The sequence below is a fragment of the Dryobates pubescens genome, chromosome 22 (assembly GCF_014839835.1).
Source record: "Dryobates pubescens isolate bDryPub1 chromosome 22, bDryPub1.pri, whole genome shotgun sequence".
NCBI classification, from domain to species: Eukaryota; Metazoa; Chordata; class Aves; order Piciformes; family Picidae; genus Dryobates; species Dryobates pubescens.
In genome coordinates, this window is record NC_071633.1 from 10,176,385 (window position 1) to 10,202,440 (window position 26,056).

The window sequence follows — 26,056 nt, forward strand, 5'->3', positions numbered from 1 at the left end:
AAATATAACACTATTAGCTTAATTCATCCTTAGAAGAAGCACATAGGGAAGCACAGAAAGCAGAACTTGTGGGCTTAGCCACTGGTGTGCTATTGTCAAAACCATCTATCCATCAGCTGAACGCTGAATATTCAAATCCAGTTTTGGTTTTGTTGTTTGTTTTTTTTTCTTTGATAAAAGCTACAGATATAATAGAACCTGATGTTTTGAGGTAAAGGAAGGCTAAAAAGGTATTATACATGAATTTTGTATAACATTAAGAAAACTAAGAAAGAAACCTAAAGTGACAACAAAAGCAACAGCAATCTTCAGGTGAAATGACATCAGTAAAGCAGTGTTTATCAGATAAAAGTATTTAAATTCTTCAAGCATGTTGATTATTTAACCTGGATGCAGACACTTTCCTCAGGTAAAAAATGTTACGTTGATAATTTATTAATGAGTTGTACTAATGACAACAAAATGGCCACATTTTATGCAGCTAAACTGTTTGAATCACTGGTTTTGGGCTTCATCCTAAGAAAATTACACTTGCCAATCCTGTTAATGCATTATGTGAGCTGCTAAAGTTTTTAACAGTGAGACCAGTAGGTATTGTTGACTAAGAACTTTGGACAACATTATTATCATAGAGCTGAGCAGCACAGCACTGTTTCACATTATTTTTAGCTACACAAGAAATACAAAATCTAGCACTAGTTGAACACTGTAGACATTAGGCTAGGGCACTAAAGAGCTAAAGTCAAGTCTCCCACTATCTCTCTGCAGCCTTATTTTGAATGAAAGTCTGCAGTTGCTGCAGCTCCCTGTGTGACACTGACTGTGTGTAATGCTGACTGGATGGCCCAAACTCTGCTCCCGTGCCTGGACCTCCCTCAAAGCAGCCTTACTGCCAGGCTGCTTCCTAAGGGTCCTTAGATTTAATCTCTCCTACAGGGCTCTTGTAGGGCTGCACAGCTATTAAAGACAATAGGGAATTAATTCCTCTTCCTTTATTCGGTGCTATTTCCCTGCAATCACCATTCAGGACAGCAGGTACTATTAAATAAAGTGTCCTTATAGGTATTGCTTTGAACTGTCACAGCCTGAGGAGAGTGTGTGCGCCTTCAGGGTGTTTATACATTCATGCCATTAATGAGTTGTTGGGTACTGGTGATGTCAACGCTGCTACATCTAACTGCATTTACAACGGAAGTGATAGTGATCAGCTCTTGAAAGGAAGGATGTATGTGCCCAACCCCTGGGAGACAGGCCTGGCCTAAGAAATACAGATGGCACAAGACATCTGATGTAGTAAAACATGCATGGTTCTAGGTCTAGTGAGGCTTGCTTGGCTAGTATTCACTGTTTGCTTTTTATGCACTAATTCTGAATTACTGATCTAAGATGCCTATTCTCCTTAGGTGTTCTATTATATACCCTGGTCTCTGACCCTGGACTCAAGATCCGAGCTGAGGGACTAGGCCTTCAAATGAAGTAGTGGAATGTTGGACTTGCATACATCAACATTCTCTGCTGTCCCTAGCCTCAAAACCTTTTTTTGGTGTGAAACTACATGCAGCTTCTGCAATACACAGATGCTATCTTGGTTTTGTCTTTAATCCTTTCCAAATGAGTAGTACTGCAACTTAACAAACGATCAAATGGAAAAAAGATTGACAGCACTAAGTGTTCCAGTAGCTGTATTTTGCTAGCCACTCCATCATAACTAAAAAGTTGAACATGACTTGAAATGACATAGTACAAGTGGGCTAGCTTCTGTATAAATAGTCAGTTTGACATCTCACTCAACTGTAATTGACTAAAATACAAACTAACAAATGTGTAAAAAGATGTCAGAAGTAGGACCAGAACCCAGGTCTGGAGTTTCTACCACTGATAAGAACACTTCCTTTGTTCAAGTAAAAAATTTCTTTACGTGCAACCAAAGTTATCTGCATAAATTGCCAAGTAATTTGAACTGGCATGTCCACATATTCCCCTTGTAAAGCATTAAAAAAAGTGCTCTCAACTTCCAAGGCAAAATTCTCATGATATAATTAGAATCTCCTAAAATGTACAATAGCAATGATCTTGATGTTTTCTGTTTACTAAATTAAAAAGCATTTATCTGCTGTTCTTCAGACATCCCACATGACAACAGGAAGTAATTAATTAGCGACTAAACAAGACTACCAGATTGTGTTTTTTCTTGGTTTCCAGTGTAACTGCTGAAACACAAAGATTAAAAACTCTGTCAGAACACCTTCCGGAATGAAAGGGTAGCCTCAAAAATAGGCACCCCATACAAATTGCTAATGAATAAAGAATTTAACTTGGAATTGCTAAGTGCTGTGATGGCTGCTGAGACTAGCAGGACAAATCCAGGTGCATGTGTACAGGCAGCAGCTGCAGAAGGTGTGTTTCACAGATGCATTCTCCATTTTCCAAGCTAAAATACAGTGCACAGCTAAGACAGTATGACGCAAATATTACATGGTTCTGAGTTTGCATTTATTTACAGCAATCTTACAAAGCTTTATGTTTGTAGAAACTGAAATTTACTGCATGAGAATAATGCAGTAAGAGATAGCAGCAAATTCTCTTTACCTTCCATAGATTCTCTGTTTTCCTGGATACTGTTCACTTGTCTTGGTAGCATCAAAGACAGACAATTTGGTGTTAATTAGCAATTTATCCTGCTTAGGATTGAAATGTTCTGGTTTCTTTGAGTCTGTAACTACTTTGACAGAGTAGAAATCTCTTCTGTTTTCATAGCATCAGACAGGAAACTAAGTTCATTACACAGTGTCTCATACCTGAAGGCCATCCGGATCTGTGCAACATTTGTCTTTCGAATGTCATTTCCCTCAGGCCCTTCTTTACAGTAATTCACCCCTAAGAATTTCTGCTTTTCCTGTGAATGGGATTAACCATGAAAAGGAAGAAGTCAGTTCAGCAGCTTTGATTTATTGTATAACTGAGTCTTTGTTAGTTGAACAACTCCAGTGCAAGTGAAAAGAGCTTCAACCAGCTGACCAATGTACTTTACCTTTGAGTCTTAACCAGCTTTAGAGATTTTACGGCCAAAGTTTTCTACATAAAATTGCTCACTAATATGCTCACTCTGGTTTGCTAAACCCTGTGTGCTAGTCTTCAGTCCTCCATCTTTGATGAAAGTTCAAAAAGAGGCTTAGATTTCTTTTGTAGGTCAACATTGCATAAGAGGAAAATGAGTAGCTGTCACTAGAAAATATTGGTAGGAACACCAGCTCCTCAAGAGGAATGTTTACAAGAGACAAAGTAAGAGCAAATGCTCTGAAGTAAGTCATAGAAAAAGCCATGGTGTATAGAATTTTGAAGTCAAAGGGAAATTTAGTCTAACCTGACTGCCTATCTAAACCAGGATATTTTATGTAGTACTTCCAAGGAAAAATAGGTCTTGCTTACAATAGCTAGTTTTTTACTCAATGCAAGACGGTGAAAGGGTATCACCCAGATAATTAAAGGTCTGGGACAGGAGGCAGAACTGACCATAAACAGGCACTTAGTGTCTCTACGTGTTTTGGGAATTCCAAAACAAAGCTAATGAGGAGAAATTTAATGCTAATACTTTTTAAAAATTGCAGAGCAGATTGTGAATACTTCTGGAAAACAGGATAGGGATGTGCACAAATACATCACATAAGCAGCTAATATGGAATTTTCATACTACACACAGTTTCTACTTGCTCTGAAGAGAGATTTGGTTTCAACCATAATTACCTTATCTGACAATCCACTCTGTAGTACGCTATTTCTTGCTATTTCACACAAGTCACAGGTACTTAGTTTCCACACCTGGGCTGCAATAGCATATTCTTCCATGAGCGCTTCCTGTAGCACCAAAGATGTTTAGTATTAAATTATATGTAAGACAGACATGAATGGAGATATGTACTCATTAGTAATTAAGGAATTTCTATATGATCTGTAAACAGCTGTGAAAAATTAGAGGTTTAGGACCTTCACAATTACTAATGAACAGAATTGTTGATTTAATTGGGGTTTTTTCAGATTTCTTAAAATGACTGTTAAATAATTCATAGGCACTGGGTGTCCACTGTAAGAGATTGCAACCTGCATCCAGTTCCTTAGAGGAATTTATTTCAAATGAGATCCCAGTGTATATAAACACTTTGGAGGATCTAGTCACAAATATTTAATGAATACCTACATAGATAGCATGGATGTTTCTTACTTCTGACCTTCCACACAAAGAGGTTGGTTCTGACTCTAGTGGGCTGTCACAACTGAATATCTACCGCACTGTGAGTAACTCTACTTGTGCTGCATTACATCCATACAGAAAACCCCCACAAAAAAAGTTGTCTCTTCTAGGAGACATGTGATGGTCCAGGACCAAGCGTGGGTGGAGCACACCAGAGCTCAGCTTGTCCTCAGAACACAATTGAGCAATGTACAGGCCATTTCTAAGGCACAGAATGTCTCAGAGGCAGTGTGAACATCAAAATCAGTGACCGGGCATTTCTGTCCTGCTGGGCCACTCAAGGGCAAGAATCAGTTTCAGTTTGCTGAGCAAACTGCTCATACGTCAGAGATTCCGCATTGTGGGTTTGTAATGTACTTCCCCAGATTTGTTAGTAAGGAAACTGGACTTTCCTGGCTCTCTAGAGGATTGTTTATGGAGGCTCAAACCTCCCTTCAGCCTCATCCTTCATTCTATACTTCCAACAGCCAACACTGAAAAGGCAAGAGTACAAAAGAAACATAATTAGGAAATCAGACATTTCCTTCTGAAACCTAACAGTGAGTAGTGGACTGAAAATGAGGAAGAATAATGAATGAAGTGACTGAAAGACATGAAACTTTGTATCCTAGACAATGGTATAAACCAGCTTTCCGGTCATTCTGGGCCTGTGTGGAACTGTTGCCAAACGGAAAGATGAGTGTTTGCTGCAAGGCTTACCTTTGTATAATGGAACTGCATAGGGTCATCTGTGGAGAGAGAGACATGAAGTCCCTTATGTAGAAATTCCCGTAGTGGATTTTTTGAGTACTCCAGGAACAGGCTGTTGTTACTAAGCGGAGACATGGCAATGGGTATTTGTGCAAGATAATAAAGATACTGGAGCACAGGGCTCTGCAAAACAAAACAACCAGTATTTTAATAGTACCATGAGATAATGAAAAAAAGGGTTTCCCTTGGATAAAATGGAAACAGCATTGCAGAGGAGGGACTAAGATTAAAAAAAAGCAGGTTGACTCTAAAATTACTTCTTCAGAAAATATTCTGAAGACTGAATTTCAGATATTACTAATCTTATTTTAATAAAGTTACGTTCTTCAACATACAGGTCATCTTTTCTAAATATGGTGACCAGTATTATGGCAAATTAGTAACTATGTATGACTGTTAAAGACACTGTGTACCTTCCCCCAAAACCTGAAAGCCACAGATATGTAGGAACTGCTGAGCAAATTGTTATTTTCAAAACTGCAGTCCAATAGGTAAATTTTTGGAGCAGAAATAGTTTTAATTTATTAGAATTTGTGTTGCTGTTGCAGCTAATGTAAATGATCTGTGGTCACCTTATCTTTATTACTATTTTTATCTTAGCAAAGCTGTGAATGTAACAAGGGCCTTTATTATTATTATTATTATCTGCTGTGCCAAGTTACCACACCAGCAGGAGAGAAGAGAATGCTTTAGTCCAATACAGTCTTAGTACTTCTCTATCTCAGTCTGATTTTAGGAATTGCTGGTTCTGAGCATAGCATCAGACAGGGTTTTAAGTAACATTTTTTGGTTTTGTTGGATTTGTTTAAAAAGAGACTGTTTCAAGCGTTGAGAAAGTTCAACTTACAGAGAGCTGTTTACCAAAGTTTATTGTAAACTTAGTGCAAGCCTGCCACCCACTGACCAATTATTTTAATTACAAAACAGTGGCCGTGGGATGACTTAAGTAATGGGTTTAATCATTCCTGGTTTATCACTTACCAATGTTTGTCCTGTCATAAAAAACCCTCTATAAAATATTGCTGTGTTATACAGCTGCATTAATTTTCTTGATGAGGTGATCCCAGTTACTCTTTATAACTTTGATAATCTTTGTGTACCTCCTCTGACCTCACTCGAACAGGTCCATGTTTTTCTTATATTGGGAGCCCCAGAGCTAAACACAGTACTCCAGGTGGGGTTTCTGATCAAATTGAAGAGTTACTTGTGCCTGGCTAAGAAAATTAATTTTAGGCTGCCCAGATAATGTCAGTGTGATGACTGCCATTTGAATGAGTGACTGATGTCTAAGCAAATTGTGATAATGTTAGATGAGCAAGATTACCTTCTTCAAGAGCAATCCGTGAGAAATGTTGTCTGCTGTCAGAAAGGCTGACACAAGGTGTGTGATAGACCCAGCTTCTCCACAGTGAGGTCGAAACAGAAAAGTACACATGCCTCTTTCCCTGAGGAGATTAAAAGCAAGTTCTACTGACAAAAACCTGCACTGTTCATCATCTAGTTTGTATATAGTCATCATTAATATGGGAATAGTTACAAAGTCACACATTCTCATACAGTTTGACATGACATTTAGTCAGGCCTGTCCATGGGCTGCTCTGGGCATGTCCCTCTACCCAGGCCCCTTCCACCACCTGATACATTTGTGTCTTCCTTCTTTCTTTACCCAGTTACACCTCATTTAACAATTATTTAGGTACTGTGTGAACAGTTATTGAACTGATTTCAGTTGAAGGAAATAGCAGATGGAAAGTTAAGTGAACACATGCAGCCTGTGGCTGCGTCATTCCCAGATTCAAAATGAAGGGAGAGATGAAACATATTGCCAAGAGTTAGCTAACTATCTAGTCTGATGACAACCTGCCTTCTCACCAGGTTAAGTGTAGCATAAAAAACACACTCTCAGAGGCACAGAAGTGATCAAGTGTGTTAGTTATTACACTAGACTTTTTAATAAAAATAGTGCTAGAAATTATAGTATAAAGTATGCTGGTCTTTAGGTTCTAATGGACCCTGTTGCTCAGTGCCAACAGATGTCCCATAAGTACTTGAAATTCTTTGTTTTAAACATCTCCAACAAGGACTGCTTGTATATTTAGTAATGTTTCACATCCACTTTCAGGAGAAGATGTAATCTGTCCTTGCTGACTTTGCTAATACTACCGAAAGTATGTTCTTGTCATGCACTGGCTGTGGTGCCTCAAATACTCCGTATGTTAGCAGGCTGAAGGCTTTCATGGATTCATTGTGTCACAAAGAATATTTAATTATTAGAGAGATTTTCTCTTAAAGTAAAAAAAAAAAAAAAAACAAACAAACAAACATGAAATTCTGACAGAATCTGTGTCTTTGGAAATGAAAAAAAGCATAAACTACAGAGATTGTAAAGGAAAGGAAATCAGGAGTTGGAATAACTTTGATATCTGCTGTACTGTGTTCCATTAAGGAACTGAAACTAACAACTATTTATTGAGAGTATAGGGTAATCTAAGGTGGATATTTTTATTATGAGTTTCAGTTACATAGGGTAGTAAAGAAAGAAATGCTTGAGGTAGTTGTGGGAGAGAATATCATTTTTAATGTTAGCTTGGATAAAACCTATTAAAATGACAAACCTGTGCACCTCCTATAAGAAAATCTCAAAAATCTTACTCTAAAAAATAATGAACCAAATCCATGCCAGGGAAGCGATGACACCATATTGTCAATGGACAACTTTACTGTGCCTCAATTTGAGTCAGTTGTGCAGATCACTCAGTGAGTCAGGAATGTAAACTCAAGTTGAATGCCATGCTTTACTGAGCCCCATAACAAAATCTGCTTTTACAGTCATGATCTCACATTCAGTGTCATAACTCCCTGCATTACCTGCCTAGACATTGGTTTCAAGAGTAGTAAAACTGAATGAGTCAAGAAGCATGCTAAATTAAGGTAGCTAGATGTACAGTTTACAAGTAACAACAGCAGCAGCCCTTAAATCAATATTTCACAACATAATGTTGTATCTCCTAAATTACCAGGAGATAACAAGCTACTACCAGGTACATTATATTTGGAAATCTACCATGAATCCAAGCAAAGATCAACAAGTCAGTTCTGTAGGGTTTCTTTTGTTTGATGTATTCAGGTGTCCAGCATTCACAAAACAAAGATACCAAAGTCTAACAACAATATTAATCTGATGACTTTACAAATTCTGAGTAATTAATTTGAATTCATTTTGCAGTTAACATTTTCAGAGTAACTCATGTACTCCTCTTGGACTCCAAAATAATTTGAAATCATCTTTGCTTCAAGAGAGACATGATCTAGACACTGACCTAGACTGAGACCAAGATTATTGATTTTTCTTTCTGGAAGCTCATGAAAGGAAAATGACTACTTACTTCCTAAGGTTGTTTAGCAACATGATATTCACATACATATAATACAAATAATAGCTGTATGGGGGATTCTTCTCACTGGTCCAGAGGTCAGGGTTAAGACTCTTGTCCGAGAACATGTGGCCGCTGTGTTTGGATTCATCATCAACACTGTCAAAGCCAGTCACCTGGTGGGAGAAGAGATTCACAGAAATCAAGTGCTTTCAAGAAGCAAACTTTAATGTTACTTACTCTGACTTTAGGAGTTGCTTGTACGAAGCACCTAGTCCTCATTTCACATTCCTTATGCCACCAGTCCTGCTGCTCTGCCCTCCTACAGCTGTGCAAGCAGCAGGAATAATGTGTTCTTAAAGGAAGTGTCACCATTGTTTAAATTCTGAGACAAGTAGGAGACCCAGGTGCACAAAAGCCTTCAAATTCCTGTGGGTGACACATGCCTTTAAGATTCCCTCAGATCCACATTGCAATCCTTTGCATTCACCTGTTTTGTTATTTGAAGAGCAGCTGAAGGCCAGAGGCTCCCAGGAAGCCTCAGAGTTCTTATCTGAGGCATACTCAGAATTGTCTCTTTTAATCACTCCTCAGCAGCTACATCCCCACCACTCTCCTGAGGACCTATACAATGCTTCCCTTCAAGTGCCTCCATTTTGGAGGCCAGTCCCAGAGACAAGTTCAAAGTACACATCCCTAGATTATGTTTCCTCTACACAGGAGCATGTGAACATTTTTTTGACCAATCTTTATAGAAATTATTGCTGAGAGGACAAATAAACAGCAACTATTTACAACAGGGCCTCACCCAGGCTTTTATTAAAATGTATGTCATGGCTTGAAAACAATACAAGTAATCTATGGAGAAGGAAGCTTTTTAGTGTCTGGAAACAGCTGTTGACAAAGAAACTTTATGAGTAGGAGAGGATCAATTTCCTTAGAGACAGAAAATCTAATCATACTTACATATTTCAGGAAAAGGTGCAATTCTTTGTGGTCTTGGGGATTGATTGTTGCTTCAAACAAAGGTACAAATATGTTCTCCAACATCTTCCCAAAACTAGGCAGAATATTTTTTGATCTAAATATGTCACTGAAAAGGAAAAAATATACACAGTTGTGACCATTCTTTAGTCAGCCTATATTTTTCCTTCTACTTCCATGTTTGGGGGTTTATTTGTTTATGTTCTACAACTTCAGATCCACCCAGATTCAAAAATGAAGTTTATGTTAGGGTAGAGGTTGTCTCTGTGCCCTACTTCCTGCACTGCCTGGCACTCTGCTTCATCCAGGCTCTGCTGAAGCTCCCAAGTGCTCCAAAAAGAGAGACAGTATGCAGGGGTAGATTGTCTCAAGACAGTGACCCTTTGCCATACAGCAATCCAAGTACTAATAGAGAAGATGAAGAATTACCCCTTATGAAATTATTCTGATTTTTAAAGTTGTAACTGCACCAAATTAGAGTAAAAAGTTCTGCTTTAGCAAGCCTTGCAGAAAAGAGCGACAGTACTTGAGTGTGTGATAGTACTTCCTTAAAGGTAGGACTTAATGAAAGCGTTGACTCCACCATCCATGCAAGAAATTGCTGTGTTAAGAATTAAAGGAGAGACTTTTTCCCTAATGAGAAACACACTCTGAGGTTATGAGCAACTATGACAGCTCTTTTCCCTACTCACATTCCAGCTGTGAAATTTCAAAACAAGAAGGTCAGATCTTAAGGCTGACAAAATTATGTAGGACTGTATTTACAATATATAGCATTAGAAAGAAAGAACCATTTAATTAAGTCCCAAAGGCTGCTTAAAAACAAAGAAAGACTGACTTAAGCTTGCAAATCAACAATCTGGGTTGCATTTTCTAGTTCACTGTCATTTAGTCACTGATTTTGAGGAAGCTTGCTGATTACAGTTTTACAGAGCATTTTCTACTCCTTTATGGAAAAAAAAGTGGATTTATTCTCATTACTAAATTGTATTTTACCTTGGCCTTGAATGCAGCTTAATTTCACCCCCTTGTAATTTCTGGGTTTAATATCTTCAGACTTATAAGTAATTCATAATAATTTTATGTAGCTTCATAAAAAGCAGACTCAAACCCCATCTCCTCTCTTCCAGCCCCAGACTGTCAGGGAAACTGCAGCAATGGTCAATAAGTTTCCCAGGGCATTGCTTTTAATTAGAACTACATGACAGCTCATAAACCATCTAAAATATATGAGGAGTTAAACCACTGGTATGATTTTAAACTTTTGAAATTACCAAGAGCTCCTGATTACTTACTAGATTCTGGGAACCTGAATTATCCAGCGCATATTAGGGGAATAAACTTTATGCTTAATGAACCATTTTGCCAAGTTCAGCCATTCATCTGGAGACCGTCCATAAATGGATAAGCGAGGTTCTGTATACTGGTACTTACTTTCTTCTAGTTCACGGGCTACTTCCTATTGAGTAATAAATATATTTGCTTTAATATGGATACTGAAGATCATTTACAGCTAGTAATATATTTATCATTGTATTTTCCTCAGACCAGACATTGCTGTATTGCCACTTTTGAAAGATAAAGGGACTCTTTTGTCTGATTAATCCATTATTTTATTTTAAGCATCTAAATATTCCACTAGCAACCCATCTCAGTTATCGTTTGAATATAACTAACTGTAACACCTAGATTTAGAGGAAAAATTCTTGTACAGTTATTACATTGTTAGACATATGCTCAGAATTGCTGAATCCGAATCAAAGTACTTAAACTGTAGTAAATGACTACATAAAATATGCAGACCAAGGGAGAATCTTACCCAGAATACATGGCAGTAAGTAATGTTAAGGCTATTAATTTTAGACAAGCACTTCTATAGGTCTAAGTACTAATTCTTTTGTTGTAAAAAATTAATTCGAATCCTGTGCAGAAACAGATTTAAGCAGAGGTGCTTCCCTAGTTCCTCCTTCCCTGGCAGCTACCACTAACCAGCTACATCCTAACAAAGTACTATGCCAGGGAATTGACCTTTGCCTGCTCTTCATTCATTTGAAACTACACACAACACTGCTTTAAACTCACACACGGATTACATGTATGAGTTTCTAAATCATGAAACTATTTAGAAAGCAACAGTGGATGAATTAGCAGAGGCCCTTCTTCAACTAATAGCTAAAGTAAGCACAATAGTTGGAATCACTTACCCACAGTGTTAGCTCCAGATACAATTATGACCACAAATTTTATAAACATTCATTTCTCCACAGCTGGGAAAGCTTGAAACTTACTTACCTTGACCATACGTGCAAAATATTCACCACCAATGTAGTTCTCAGTTTTCAAATACAAGTCCCTCAGCTCACTGGCACCAACTGGATTGTACTTGGAATTGAATTTGTCAAATCGATGAAATGTTTGACGACCCTGAAGGAGGACAAAAACCCAAATAACCATGAGTTTAAGCACACACAATAGTTTATAAATTAAATTGCCTAGCAATAACAGGCACAGAAAAGAAAAAGCCAATGCTAACTTACTTCAAACACAACAAGTAATGCATGAGGTCAAATTCTGATTTAATAAGGTAGCACACAAAAACTGTAGAAACCAGAATTTTACATTTAGAGAACATAGCTTTTTCTTGTTTATTTTGTCATTTTAATAGACTTACTGCATGGACATCTAAAGAGTCTACAGTGAGGTCATAAGGATCCATATGAAGGCTTTCAAAAACTTGCTTTAAAGTAATCTTCTTGCCTTTTTTCTCTGCAACGATCCTGTCAGGCTCCGTTTGATATGTGTGCTTAATAAACCTCAATAAGTGTTTCTGGTTCATGCAAGCAGCAGCATGGATATGAGTATCAACCTGAAATCAAAAGGTTAATCATGCTTATCATCCATATTGATGAACTTAAATTATCAAATTGTCTTTGTCACTGACAACAATGACTAAAACCTTCTAAAATATTCCTAAAGTACCAAATGGATTAGTGCCTAAGCAAGTCAAAATGTTTCAGAACCCTGAGATTTTGAGTTTGGAGGAATTGTTCAAGAAGCTGAACTACATATAAAATAGCACTAAATTAATAGTTTCCTATGTATCTAAGAACATACCCAACAGGTTAATACATTATAAATGCCAGCCACAGAACCTGGGTTCAGATTAAATTCAATCGTTCCTTAAAGAGCACTCTGATCCTTCAATATCCTTTTTATTTCATCCATGATTCAATGATGCCTTTCTAGCCATAGGCTGTAGTTACAACCATCCTCTCTGACTAAAAGAGCCTGGCAGGGAATGCTCAGCTATTTCCAAAAGCATAATTAATTTTTCTATTTCAACCACATGAAACATCCTAGGTCATCAGAACTGCAAAATGTCCATGTGAGAGATTTTGTCACTGTTTTTCCCAAGTTTAATTATAATGCAGCAACTCATAATGCTGACAGATTTTTTCATTTTTTCAGGTATCTTCACACACTAAAGGAAGTGCAAGCTTCACAGAAGGTCTGAGAGAGTAGTTCTTCAGGGCTTTTATTTTGGTTTTTTTTTTTAATTGCTTTTCTTCTGCTCAGAAGCTTTTGCTGCTGTTTAAGCAGCCTATATTAGAACACAATCCAAAGCAGCAGCTGATGTGATCTAGGGAGTTGTTTGCTGATTTAAGCATGGGCAATTTCTTAGGTGCCTCCAGCAGGTATGAAAAACAAATCCATTGCAGTTCCCTGTTTCTGTCAGTTAGTGAGATGTTTTATCTGAATATGGCATGGAGTAAATATCTTGTCCAGGGTTACACAAGAAAACTGCCAAGTTAGAAGTTGTGTCTCTGCCGCTTGAGGCCTACTTGAGTGAATTAGCTAATAGATCCTCACATCCATATGCTTAACAGATAAAAGCATGAAATTCATTACAATTTACCTAACAATCCATCTGCTTCTAACCTTGTGATAGACAGGGATACATTCAGCAAACACTTCTGTTTAGCACATTTTGTACTTGACAATTTATTAACACAGTTGTAGCAAACATTCAGTAACCAGCACACTATAGGGAAAAGCCAAATGATTTTTGGATGTACTAGCACTAACCAAAACACAATAAGAAAGATTTAAAACACCTGAAGTTACAAAACAAGGTCAATGAAACAAGGCAAAATGGACCTGAAGTGGTTCAAACCACCAGCAACAAACACTGCTTTGTGAAAAGTCACCTATCAAATGGAAGCATTAGCTCTCCAATGACTTTATTTGTAATTGAAGGGAAACAAATGATGGAGCATAACACTGCTACTTCTGTACTTTAAAGTGAATGCAGCTCCCTTGGGTGTGAATATGCCAGGAAATGAAATCACCTCCTTGATTCCCCTACTCCCCTACCTGGCTCCTAATTACATCCCAGTGTATCTCAGAGGCAGATAAGAATAAGTCAAATTACAACCTTTTTACTTCATATTTCACAGACATTTTTACCCAATAGTGATGGCAGCATTAACCCTGAGTTCAGTTTCTGTGGGAGGTCTTTTTTCCTTCCAACATGTATTTAAACACTTATTTTCAACATGAAGTGAATTTTTTATCCAAAGTCTATACAACCATTCCTGCTACAGACAGCCTGGTGTGACTTACATACATCAAAGGAGAAAACTGCACTTGACTGTCTTTAAATGAATTTAAATCAATTGCATCTCCATGTGGATATTTTTATTCTTAATCCAAGTGAACTTAATTAACTCTGTTTCACTCCTTTAAAGCAATCTACATACAATTAAGTCCTTTTGATTCTGAATAAGTAAACAGATGAGTTTAGCATAATCCATTTAAAACACTTACATTCAAATTAACTTTCCTGGAGCATTTCTATGTAGAAAAATGTTAATATGCTTAAAAGAATGTAATTCAGTTGAGTGGTATGCACATGCCACTTCAGGCATACCATCCACACCTCAGACAAGAAAAGCAAGTTTGCTGGAACTCCTACCAGCAACAACGTCATGCCTTTACTCCTTTTCACACTTACCTTTCTCACATTATAAAAGTCTCGATGAGGATTACTCTTTAGTTCTTTAAATTCTGACATTTCATTTAACATCTCATGTAAACTAAACTTAGATTCTAAAAAGTTAAGCCTCCGATGACAATATGTTTTTCTGTTAAAAAAGCAAAAAACAACTGTGACTTAAAACTATTTATATTTCAGGTTCAGAAACAATTTATTTTTACTGTGAAAACTTTTATGCTAATTAAGACCAATACAAATCCATTCTTCCTATCCTACTGGTTAACAAATACGTAAGTCAATATCCAATATGATTTCAGACCAAAACTAGTAGTGAAACTTCCAATAGAAGTCTACATAACTGCATTATGTCCTTTAAGTTGCTCAAGTACAGCTGTCACTGTATCTGTCCATAAACCAAAATTCTCCCAGTAATGATGACCAGAGAAACCATAAAACTTGCTACTGCTCTGAAACTATGCCTCCAGTAGAGCAATTGCCTCACATACAGCAGAAACAACCTGTAATCCATATTTACTCACTGGGGGGGGGGAATATTTTCCCAAAGTTTATTTGCTGTTTCAATGTGAATTTAAGAAGTCAGAATAAGATGAAATATACCTTGGGATTTTATACCTTAAATTACACTACTTTTGTGCACAAGTACATTGTTTCCAAAATAATTTCCTGTGCTTTTCTTAGACAAATTGTGTGGGGTTGTTCCTGCTTGCCTACTCCTGTCTTACCTTTCGTCTCCTGTTGTTTTTCATTCTATTTTTAGCCAGTGACATGGTTTTTCTCTTCGCCATCTGTCAAATTCCTAATGTATCTACAATAGTTTTGTAACACTATTCATATAATAGCCTTCTTTTTTCTGCTTTATTGTTAACAATCCCTCCTCAATGGGACACATAGCCCATCATGTATTTGAAAGTCTGATTCAAACATGAGCTCACTATACCTGATACTAATCAAGACCCATTTGCCCCCTTCAGGAAGTCTTTGTTGGATTATACTAGTATTCAAGAGACTTGAAGACTGAAAAGTAAGGGTGACATTTCACCAGTTTAAGAACAGCAAAGATTAAAGAACAATAGAGTCTTGATCTCCAAGTGGCCCCACATTTGATAGGTAATCATGCTCATTTATGTCTTATGCAACAGGATTACTGAAAAGACTTTTTCCTTTTGGTATTTATCAGAGTGTGAATTTGCCTGTGAAAACTTAACCTGAAGAAGTGAAAGGAGCAGGTGATTCCTACTACATTTGCAAAGGTGCATTCAAATATGTCCTACAAAGGCCCTTCTTACTTAGGGCTTCCTGAAAAAGACTTTTAACAGAAGCTCTGAAAAAGAAGGGTCTTCAGTTTTCTTCAGGTTTTTCTTCCATGCCCTTTAATCTTCTCAGTATCTCTCTTGGAATATAACAGACTGAAATTGAAATGAGTTTATCCATTGTATAGTATAAACAAGCATAGTCAAGCTAGCTTTGATTTGGAGCAGAAGTGTTGGTAACTCTGGTAGAAGCATGGGCTTTGCACTTCCAAAATGTGCTGAGGGATCGGGACAGTTCCATTCAACACATCTGCTTTGCCACTATCAGTGTGCAAGGAGACAGATTGTGGTGCAGGTATCAGAAACATACTTAAAGGAGAAATAATGCATCAGGTGTGACTAACTTGTCACATTGGAAGTTCTCTCTCCAAGGCAAAACAACTAGGAATGCACTGCTGACAGACATTGCAGATGGTTCAGAACAACTGTCCAGATTTCTACTTTCTTCCATCCTAGGGAGCATTAATTTCTTTCCCTGGTGTTTAAACCATGAGAAACCTTGATGTTTCCAGTCCTCAGCTGGGAAGTAAATTTAAAAACTGGATGCACATGTTTTCATTATGCACTGGGCAAGGACACTGCTTTGTCAGGAGTGTGTCAGTGACCATGCCATAATTGCTGTATTTCTGGTTTTGGGAGACTCACCAGGAGTTTGATGTTTCTGGGAAAAATAAAATTTTAAAAAATTAAAAAGACAAGGCTCAAGTTTCAGTTCCTATGCCTCAAGAAGGTTGGGTCAGTTTTGACTGGAATGGGAACATCTGTCTAGTTTTTTGCCTTTCAGTTAACTGCTTCTCATTTTGCTATGGTTGATACAAAGAAACTAAAGAAATTAAATATAGCTGGGAAGGAGGGGATTAAGGCGTGTTCCCATTTAAGTCATTCCATGATGCATTAATGTTTGAGAATGGCAAAACAGAACATAACTGCAGAATAAGTATGTTGAGGAATTAAATATCACAAAAAATAGAAGTATTAAATTAAAGGTAATCAGCAGCCCGAAAGGGCAAATAAGAAAGAAACATACGTTGGACCATCTGCAATTAGAGCAAGAACATGGCTCAGGTCAAGGGTGTAGGTCTCCAGGTCAGGATATGGCAGACTGTGAGGCTCATTGAGATCCATCATTTCCTTGTTATCATAAACAAAAGGAATGCCACCTTTTATCTTGATAATATAATCCAAATTATCTGGAGCATCATTGAGATTGTAAGGATCTTCATTTTCTTCTGGGGGCGAATGGAAATCTAGAAATAAATTTACATTACATTTAGAAGAAATAGCTTACACAAGAGACAAGATAATTACAAAAAGGACCTTCTGCTGCTATAATGTTTCATTTCTAACATCTTAATACTTTCAGTAAAATCACATTTTCAGTTACCATAAAAGATCTGATGTTACAACACAGCTTTATTCTGCCAGGCTTTAATTGCATTTCCTCTCTCAGCTAAAGGTCTACCTTAATTCAAATATTATTAGAGTTCTCTGAAACAATGTATAAATAGATTTAATACTATCCCTTCATTAATGTATGATGGCACAATTTTAAAAATAAGTTTCCAGAAGTATTTAAATTAGGGAGAGTTGAGAGTACAGCTGAGAATTTTGAACAATAAAAACAGTTGTTGACATCATACACCCTCTCATTTTCTTCTCGCCTTCTGACTCACTGTAGTAATTTTGGAAGGTTGTACTTAAGCACAGAATAATGCTGCTGTTCTCATAGTAAAACATCAGGGAAGAACAGGCTGTGCCTTACTACTACACTTCTGCTCTTCCCACAGCCCAATGAGCTGGGCTAGTGCATACACACTAGGACTGTTTCCTCTTTCTCTCAACCACTGCTGAATACGATTGACTCATGCAAGAGCAGGAAATCATTAAAAACTTAGTGCCTTTCACTCTGCCCAAGGTTGTGATTGGTTTGCAGGTTTTCTGGGAGTTTGCTTGCTTGGTTTTGTTATGTTGAGATGGGTGTTTTTTCATTTGTGATTTGCATTTAGTGTTTTTTGGTGGTTTGGGGGGGGGGGGGGGTGTTGCTTTTTATTTGTTTAGGGTTTTTTAAATAAAAAGGCTAAGTGCAGAAGCCAGAGATAGTACAACACAATTCTAGTTTTCCCCTTTAGCCTTCTGATCATGATTGGAATCTGAAAGTACCAGAAGCACAGTTGAGATTTGTTCACTACGGTTTTGTAATTCCTTTATAAAATTGCTAATTTTTTTCTGTGAATCAGGTAAACACACATAGTTCTGTGAGGTTCAGCTTATGTGAACACTCAAGCATGATCTGAGTGGTCGTCACTTCTTTTACAATATCTTAAAAATGCAAGTAGCATAAAATAATTCAACTACATTTATGTCAGCTGAACAACACAGTCTTGTCATTGAGATTTCTTTTCCCTGTTCAATTAAGCCAAGACAGCAAAGTAGTTAACCAGTCCTTTTATTCACCTAGAGCACCTGAATGTTTAAGGAAAGACTGGATGAGGCACTTAGTGCCATGGTTTTGTTGGTTAGACAAGGTTGGGTGATTGGTTGGACTTGATGATCTTGGAGGTCTCTCCCAACCTGGTTGATTATGTGATTCTGGTATTTTACTTTTATGTTGTAAGTTTAAAATCGTAATTGTAAAGCAGTTATTAACCTAGTAATAGGTTGGAAATAGCTTCCTGGCAGATGTTCTAAAAATATTTTTCCTGTCAAATATTACATTTTTGCTGTCTAAAGAAGGCTTGAAAACATGTTAATTTACCCTCTTTCAACCACTATGCTACATGGTTATTGATTTAAAATGTCACTTCATGGCTGAGAATACATGGCCAACAATATGGATACATACACAGCAGCATATCTGTGCAGACTAGAGGTTGCCTCTCACAGGCTAATCCAAAAACTAGCAGTGCAGTTTAACCTACCAAAGTTTAAGACAAGACATCTAAATGACAGATGTAATTTGTGACATATATAGTGGAAAATATAGTCAACCCAATAAGCCTTGCTGAGAAATCAGTTTACTAACCCAGGCAGAATGTCCAACAAAGTATGACTATACAACTTCCAGTCTTGACCCAGTAAGTGTACTATGCCTATGAAATTACTGATTTGGGGCTTGCTAATTGGCCTATCGGTATTGTCCTACAATTTACAATATAGATGAGCTCATAATCCTTTTCATTTCCTCTTACTTTGGACATCTTTGAAGTTTCAGATTAGACACAGGATTTATAATTTAGGTCCATCAGTGATTTTCCACCACTTGCTAACAGAATAAATTTCAGTAGAAAAGACATCAGAAGAGATCATTACCCCCCCAAAAAAAGTAATAAACTAACTTACATTTACTCCAGCAGTTCATGGGTTTAACTCTAGTTAAAAAAGAAGAACAAGGTTATTCACCTGGATACACTTCATCTTCAACCTTCCATTTTTCATTTTGCATGCTACACAAGTACTGAGATGTTATTCTCGGGAAGCGATGGTAGGCAAGACGTGAATACTTCTCTCGAATGAGAAGAGCTTTCACCAGGCTCTTGGCAGCTTGTTCATAATCATCAACTGTAACCTGAAAGGAAAGCCCAAATAAATACTGACAAAAATAAAACCACAGTTTTAGCATCAAAGTGAATCCTAACCAGTAACAAGGAGACCGAGTTGTTAGAAATGTGCATGTGTGTGGCTTGACCATAAAGATCCTACCCTACATGTCAGGAAGCCAATGGCTGAAACAAAGTCCAAATACAATGTGCAAAATACATCTTTTTTTTTTTCCCCTCATACATTACTCATTTATTTAATGCCTGGATGTGTTTTCAGCTATTCAATGCAATTTTTATTATAAAAAGTCTAAAATTACCTGACCTGGACTTTAACTGTTTTACAAATCAATGTGCTCACAAAGCAGTTTACACTTTGTTTCAAGGTGCCTTAATATACTGGCATTTCACACTTTGTATACATTAGTTGCTTCTGGTTGGGGTTTTCTCCCCACCTCTAGGTACAGAAAGGGGGAAAAAGAAGAGAAAGAAGCAGCAAAAAAAGAAAAGAGGAAAACAAAGTTTCTTACCCCTGCACAGTAGTCCCCACTAATAGAAACCCTCTGAAACTCAGGTACATCATATGGCACTTGGACTGGCAAAAAAGCACTTGGAAGAACTGGCGTTGCAGGAGACAGGATAGGATTGGCTGATGGTGACTTCCATTCCTGAGATGGAATTTGTAATGACAACGACTGGGATCTAATCATCTTGAAACTTTTCTTCCTACAAATTCATGGTATAAAGCATAAAATAAGCCATAGCATAAAGGATTAAATATAGTAGAAAAAATAAATCACCCCTTCAGAAATTTTACAAATGAAATTTCTCATGCCACAGGAAAAACGCTAGCCACAAAACATTTGTCATTTTAGCTATTACTCCGTTGCATTCACCCTCCACAAATACCTTATGCCATCATTTATTTATAATCATCATAAGATGCCCTAAGATTGGTTTTGTTTTGTTTCCTACAAGTTCAGTTTCAGCAAGTCACTGTACAGAAGGAAAATGGGATCACTGTGCTTAGTTTAGTAGGACTTGATTCACAGACACTGATAACATCAGATTTCATGAAGTGTCAGGGATGGTTTTCAGTTACTGTGCTACTACAAACACTTCTTCCCAGGATTTAAAATCTCATCTAACTGTCACACAAGACTAGTGTCAAAATTTCATGTATTTTCAGTCAGTTAAACTTGTAAGAAAAGGATGAGCACACAGTTAGTCCTTAGGCAACATCTGATGAGATGTGAACAAAAAGCCAGGATCGGTTGGCAGAGTAATAACATAGCATGACTCTGTTATGCAAGTCTATTCCTCTCCTCAGGGCACTTAAGTGGCGAACCCCCCTTTTTTTTGCCCTTTCTGAGAGCAGAACTGTGAGAGACAAATCAACTAAAAAAGAATGCTGTGTTTTTCAGTGAAAGAATTGTAACATATCTAGTGAAAAGGTTACGTTTGGCAGAACACAAGATGATTTCCCAAATTAAAAGTGAAATTTAGTAGTGTAGGGGGAAAAGATACACCAAACAGTTTGAATGAAAGTGCCTTGTTTTTCCTTCTGTGCTTGTTTATGTCTATGAACATGCCAAATGGGAAACCCTTGCACCGGCACAATTCAAAACCGGAAGTCTTAGCCTGTATCATCAGCATGTCGTCTCCTTCTGTTCCAGGGACATGATGCCCAGCATTTTACTGACCTTAGCTATTGCTCTCAAAGGCTTCTTGCTTTCCTGCTTTTTGAAGTCTATACACATCCACAGCATTTGGCGCCAGACTGCTGCTGAGCTCCCATCATTTTAGGAAACAGTCTAGCCAGTCCACTGAAATTAAGATACTGGAACAGTCTGACACCAGAGTAAGCTCTCTCATAAAAGAGAATCATAAACCAAATCAAATTTAGTTTCATGAATCAAGCAAAGGTGGAGTGTACTTTTTTAAAGATCATCTTTATAAAACTCAGAATGTGCACTTCCATGGCTGATAGTAGTTAGATTTTATCTCTGCAAGGGAAAGAAACCTGTGAATAACCTCATTATGCCAATACCACTATTCACCTTCTCCCTTGATGTTAAATGTCAAGTCTTTGCTTTCATCTTTTTTTTCTTCCACAGAGAGTAAAAGAAATATCATACTGTTCTCATTTTTGCTGCATTAAAATTTTCCATTTCTCTGAATGAAACTAGAATAAAGGGAAGGGGTGGGGGGCATGACAGTGTTTCTTTTTCTGGCTTTTTACATTAAAGAGTCTTAGAGTTCTGTTCACTTCTACCCAGCTATACTGCTTGTTAAACTTGCATAAGTATTATCTATGCTATTGCTGGAAACTCAGCTGAGAACATCCACAATCCAAGCTCCTTAGGCCCATCCCTACAGCTTATGCATAGTATAGGACATCACATAGGTGCACTTGGTACCTACTGTTGACTTTTCTCCTGAAGTAGTAGGAGATAGAATGTTATTTGCAAGATATTTCAATCAAACCTTTAAAATTTAAACAATTTTCCACTGAGAAAACAACTAATGAACAAACCTTTTGGCCGATTCCACAGACTGTTGTTCTGCCAGTTCCTTCTGCAGTTCCCTTTCCTTGGCCTCTTTCTGCCCAATAGGGCAGTCTTCAGGCACAGTGAATAGCGACAAGGCATCTTTGCTGTCTTCTTCTCGGAGAACTTTAGCAAATACCTTCTCTGCTAGAAGTCGCACGTGCTCATCGACCTCAGAGATGTTCAGCTTTGGAAACTGTCTGGGCATCTCGGCTAATAAGGAAAACAGTTGACAAAGTTATAACTACAAGAACAATAAATGAGAGAATAGGAATGGGGTTTTTGGGGGTATACCTATCAAAAGTAAGAGCTGGGAGCAAAAGCAGAATAAAGTAAAACTGCTACAGAGAACCTAAACTGGAACACAGTTTAGAACTGGTACCCTGTAAGCATCTTCACTTGTGGAGTCGTGCCAGTTTGTGAATGAGGAACTTCTTGTCATACTTATGAAAATTCCTTAGCTATATAGTACACCTTTGTCAGTAGATTCCCCTTAATTGCAGAATCATTCAACACATTATTCTGTAAAGAAACTATTGCCTCTTAGCTGTATGTACTTGCACTGAACTTGGAAATCACAATTCACTCAGTTGCCTCTCGTCTTGCTTGCTCAGTGACATCAAACCAATTTTAGAGACGAGCAAATCAGAAAAGAATGTTACCCATTTCTACCTCACCCTATTCTGTCCACAAAAAAGAAAGTAAGTCACAGAGCTGCTGGGAAGTAAAATGGTTGCACAATTGAAGTAAATATGGTCTAGTTAACTCAGTGTCTTTTTATTTTGTAAATGATTTCAGTATTTAATATCCTGCCTTTGAATCGTGTGTGGGAAGCAAACAGAAGATGTACTTTAATTTCTACTTTTCATATAAATATTACTTCTCAAAAAAACCCAAAACTTAATGTTTAAAATTTTTATTTAAGTAGCCCTTCAGCACAAAATACTTCCATTTTGGTTTAGTAGCACTACTGAAAATACAATCTTTAGTGTTTCTTCTGTAGTTTCATGGCTTTATTTATATTTCACTCTCATACAACCCAAAATACAAATTTTGACATATCTGGTAGCATTCTGGAGAGGAAAAAATACAGTTCTTGTAAGCTACTGACCAGCATTATTTATTATGTGCTGTAAAGCTTTTTGAATGCCTTCAGTATGATGGGAGTTTCTAACAAATAAGATTAAATTCGTATTACATGAGTTAAAAATAGCAATGAACATGTCACAACAAACAGATCCAAGCTCTGACAGCATGGGAAGTCCAGGTTCAAAACTGACATTTCAGAATCCATTTTAGTTACAAAAATGCTAACATGTAAGACAGTATTCTATTAAATAACAATGTATGCTGTAAATCAGTATGAAGCATGGCTGGTTTTAATTACTCATGGCATAACTTATCAGGGCCCTCATTAAAGTAATTCTGCAAGCATGCTGCAAGTTTCACATGGTGATATGTGATCCTTTTGATATGTGACCCTCTTGTTTTCAGCCTAAAAGATTCTAATTAATGTCCTGTTTCCACAGTTGCTTTGAGAACACTTTTGCTTTTATTCTAAGAACAAATCAAGCACAAAAAGGTGTCAAGGGATATATTGGACCTCAACATATTAATTTAGTGATCACCTACACTGTTTTGCATGTGTATTTTCTAAGAACAGCTTACAGACCAGTGGAAAAATGTGGCTGGTTTTAAAGAACTGACTCTCTGCCATTTTTCTGCCTGGAGAGTATGTTTTGCAGTTAGTACTGAGTCTTCAAAAAATCATGTATAACTACATAAAAAAAATACAAAAATACACATTTCGAGGAATGATTTGATGACAATGCACTTAATTAGATTCAGTTTCTTAATTTCAGCCCTCAATAAAGTCATGGGAGTCTTTCCACTGACCTCAGTGAGCACAGCTGTCAGCAACAGTAACTGCCATACATACAGTTGCCAGCAACAAGGGCCTTCTGGGCTCTTCAGCCAGGCAAGAACAGTCTTGATAGTTACTCAATTATAGTAATAGTGCTAGCAACAGTTGCAAAATGTGGACTAAACCCGTTTCTACTTCTGCTTAATTAAACGATTTTTCAGTACTAGCTGACTAAGGCAGGAAAAAAAAGCAATTGGTTGTATATTTAGCAATGGCTAAGCATTTTCTCAATATAAATTAACTCAGAGAACTGTGAACAGAAACGCAATAGGAAAAAACATTGAGTGAGAAACTGTACTGTGTTTTAAATCATTACAATGAGATAGCAAAGAGTCAGAATGTATAGAAACAAGCAAAATCCTCACTTGAAGCCAAACGGGTTCTTACTTTCTTACAGAACCTGATCTCTAATTCTCTGCTTAAGCAAATAAGAGACTAAGGCACAAAATACTCTGAAAGGTAGACTCACCTACATCATTGCTAGCTTGTGCCCCTGCAATTAGTTTACTAAACATGAAATAGCCGTGAGGCACTTTATGCAATATTCATGCGAGCTGAGCCATCCTGAACTGGAAGAAAGATGAGTATCTTCTATCCATTATCCTCCTACAGAAGTGCTGTCCTTTAGCCAAGGTGAGCGACAGATAGACATGTGAACGGGATGGCGAGGAGGCATGAATGCCATCCAGCCACCACCAAATGTGCTATTCCCAAACATCGCACTCGCAGAAAGGCTGCTTTGGTTACTCAGTAGCTCTGCACCTTTGCGGAGGAAAGCTTTTTCTCCTGAAACATGCCACGTATGAACTGCCGGAACGATGATTTAAGAAGCAGTTACTGATCAGCAATTTAGCGGGCCTGACAACACGCCAAGAAAACAACACCAGCCGCCGCCTCGAGCTGCCGCGGGCATTCAGCTGGTAGCGCGGAAGCCGCATCCCGGCGCCGTGAGCAGGTGGGGCAGGGCCGGGCCCAGCTCCCGCTGCAGGAGCCACGGGGATGGCCGCTCGCACTCCGTCCCCGCCGGGGCGGCGGCCAAGGTCAGCACCACCCCGGGACAGAACTATCGCCTGCTTCGGGACTTACCTAGCGCCCCAGGGAAAGCCATGCTAGGGCAGGGCCAGGCCCCGCCACCGGCCCTCTCGCCGGCTGGAAGGGCTCTGTCAGAAGCCGGCGGCGGGGAAAGGGAGGAGCTACCCCCACCAGATGCCGCCGCTTCTCTCTGCCGCATTCACCCGCTAGCTAGCCGCCCCAGTACTGCAGTGCCGTGTCGCCCTTTCCCCGGCCCTTTATGGCCGCCGCGGGCCCCGGTCGGAGGTGCCAGCTCGCCGCGCCCACACCCCAGCAAGGACGGCCAGCTGCCTCCTGGGCGGCAGCATCGCAGGCCGGGGCGGCTCCGCAGCAGGTGGGGCCGCGGGCAGGCGGAAGGAGGACGGCGGGAGTGGGGTGCAGCCCCAGCCGGGCAAGATGCCAGTAGAGGGGCAACCGCCGCCTCAGCGTCCGACGGGACAAGAAGAGGCTGCCCCGCCCGCTCCGCCCCGCCCAGCCCCGGCGCGGGGGGCTAGCGGCGCGAGGGGCCGTCAGCGGTGGTGCTGACGGGGCGGGGTGCGCGCCCTGTCCGTACCTCTCTGAGGGGACGCCCGCTTAGGGCGGCGGGGCCGTGGCAGACGCTGTCCGGCGCCGCTCCTCCGGCGGCTGCACCTGCGGCGACGAAAGCGGAGGAGGCAAGGACGGGGATGGTGCCTCCCCCAGGGGGCCAGGGCCTCGGGGGGAGACGGAAGATCTGTGGGAAGCCTTCCTCCCTCGCGCCGCGGCGGCCCCTTCCCCGTCGGAGATCCAAGACTGAAGTCGCACTGTCACGCGTCTTCTGGCCGGTGTGGGAGGGAGCTCCCCGCTGCGCGCCACCCGGCCAGACTCCTGCCCGCCTCAGCTGCGGGACGAGTGCCGCCTTCTCAAGCGCTTGTTTCAAAACTCCTCCTCAAAAAGCACTTTAATGTAGAGAAGTTTGATTCGAGAGGAACGTCCTAGACATGTCACTCAATAAGTAAGTTCGCTGACGATGTCTAGTTATCAGCAGTGTCTGCAACAATGCCCGTCTTGAAGTACAGCGACACGGCTCAGGTGCTCGCATATATTAAAAAAAAAAAAAAAAAAGTTACCAGATAAAGAGCCCAAGACAAATAACAAGGTCAAAACAGGCAAGAGTCAGCAGGAATGGGAATCTGAATACATAAAATAACTTCACCTTGTTTTGAGAAATTTTGAGCACTGAAGCTGGTTTATGCTAATTTGGATTACAGTACTTGGAGTCTAAACTGAAGACATTTAAACATAAACGCATCTTTACAGGGCAGGAAAGCACT

General features: G+C 39.0%; 1 protein-coding gene across 2 annotated transcripts; it reads right to left on the reverse strand.

The window, feature by feature from the left end:
- Positions 1–277: 277 nt before the first annotated feature.
- Positions 278–25,535, reverse strand: AMPD3 (adenosine monophosphate deaminase 3). Of its 2 annotated transcripts, none has more exons than XM_054172051.1 (15): positions 25,318–25,535; positions 21,757–21,982; positions 19,751–19,946; positions 19,084–19,249; positions 16,712–16,931; positions 14,372–14,501; positions 12,029–12,223; positions 11,650–11,781; positions 10,653–10,816; positions 9,340–9,466; positions 8,386–8,549; positions 6,324–6,444; positions 4,949–5,122; positions 3,745–3,855; positions 278–2,896 (listed from the first exon to the last, which is right to left on the reverse strand). In XM_054172051.1, exons 2-15 carry the CDS (start codon positions 21,975–21,977, stop codon positions 2,720–2,722), a joined length of 2,298 nt encoding a protein of 765 aa, XP_054028026.1. In that variant the 5' UTR covers positions 21,978–21,982; positions 25,318–25,535; the 3' UTR covers positions 278–2,719. The 2 variants fall into 2 exon arrangements, with proteins under 2 accessions (XP_054028026.1, XP_054028025.1); XM_054172050.1 differs by lacking the exon at positions 25,318–25,535 and adding an exon at positions 24,780–25,166.
- Positions 25,536–26,056: the final 521 nt, after the last annotated feature.

Excerpts from the sequence above, each read along its gene's own strand:
- AMPD3 (XM_054172050.1), bottom strand. The coding sequence starts at position 24,924 with ATGCGGCAGAGAGAAGCGGCGGCATCTGGTGGGGGTAGCTCCTCCCTT. Across the intron at positions 19,947-21,756 it reads TCTGTGGAATCGGCCAAAAG|GAAGAAAAGTTTCAAGATGA; the intron begins GTTTGTTCATTA and ends ATGAATTTGTAG. Across the intron at positions 3,856-4,948 it reads TGCAGTTCCATTATACAAAG|GAAGCGCTCATGGAAGAATA; the intron begins GTAAGCCTTGCA and ends TTGGTGCTACAG.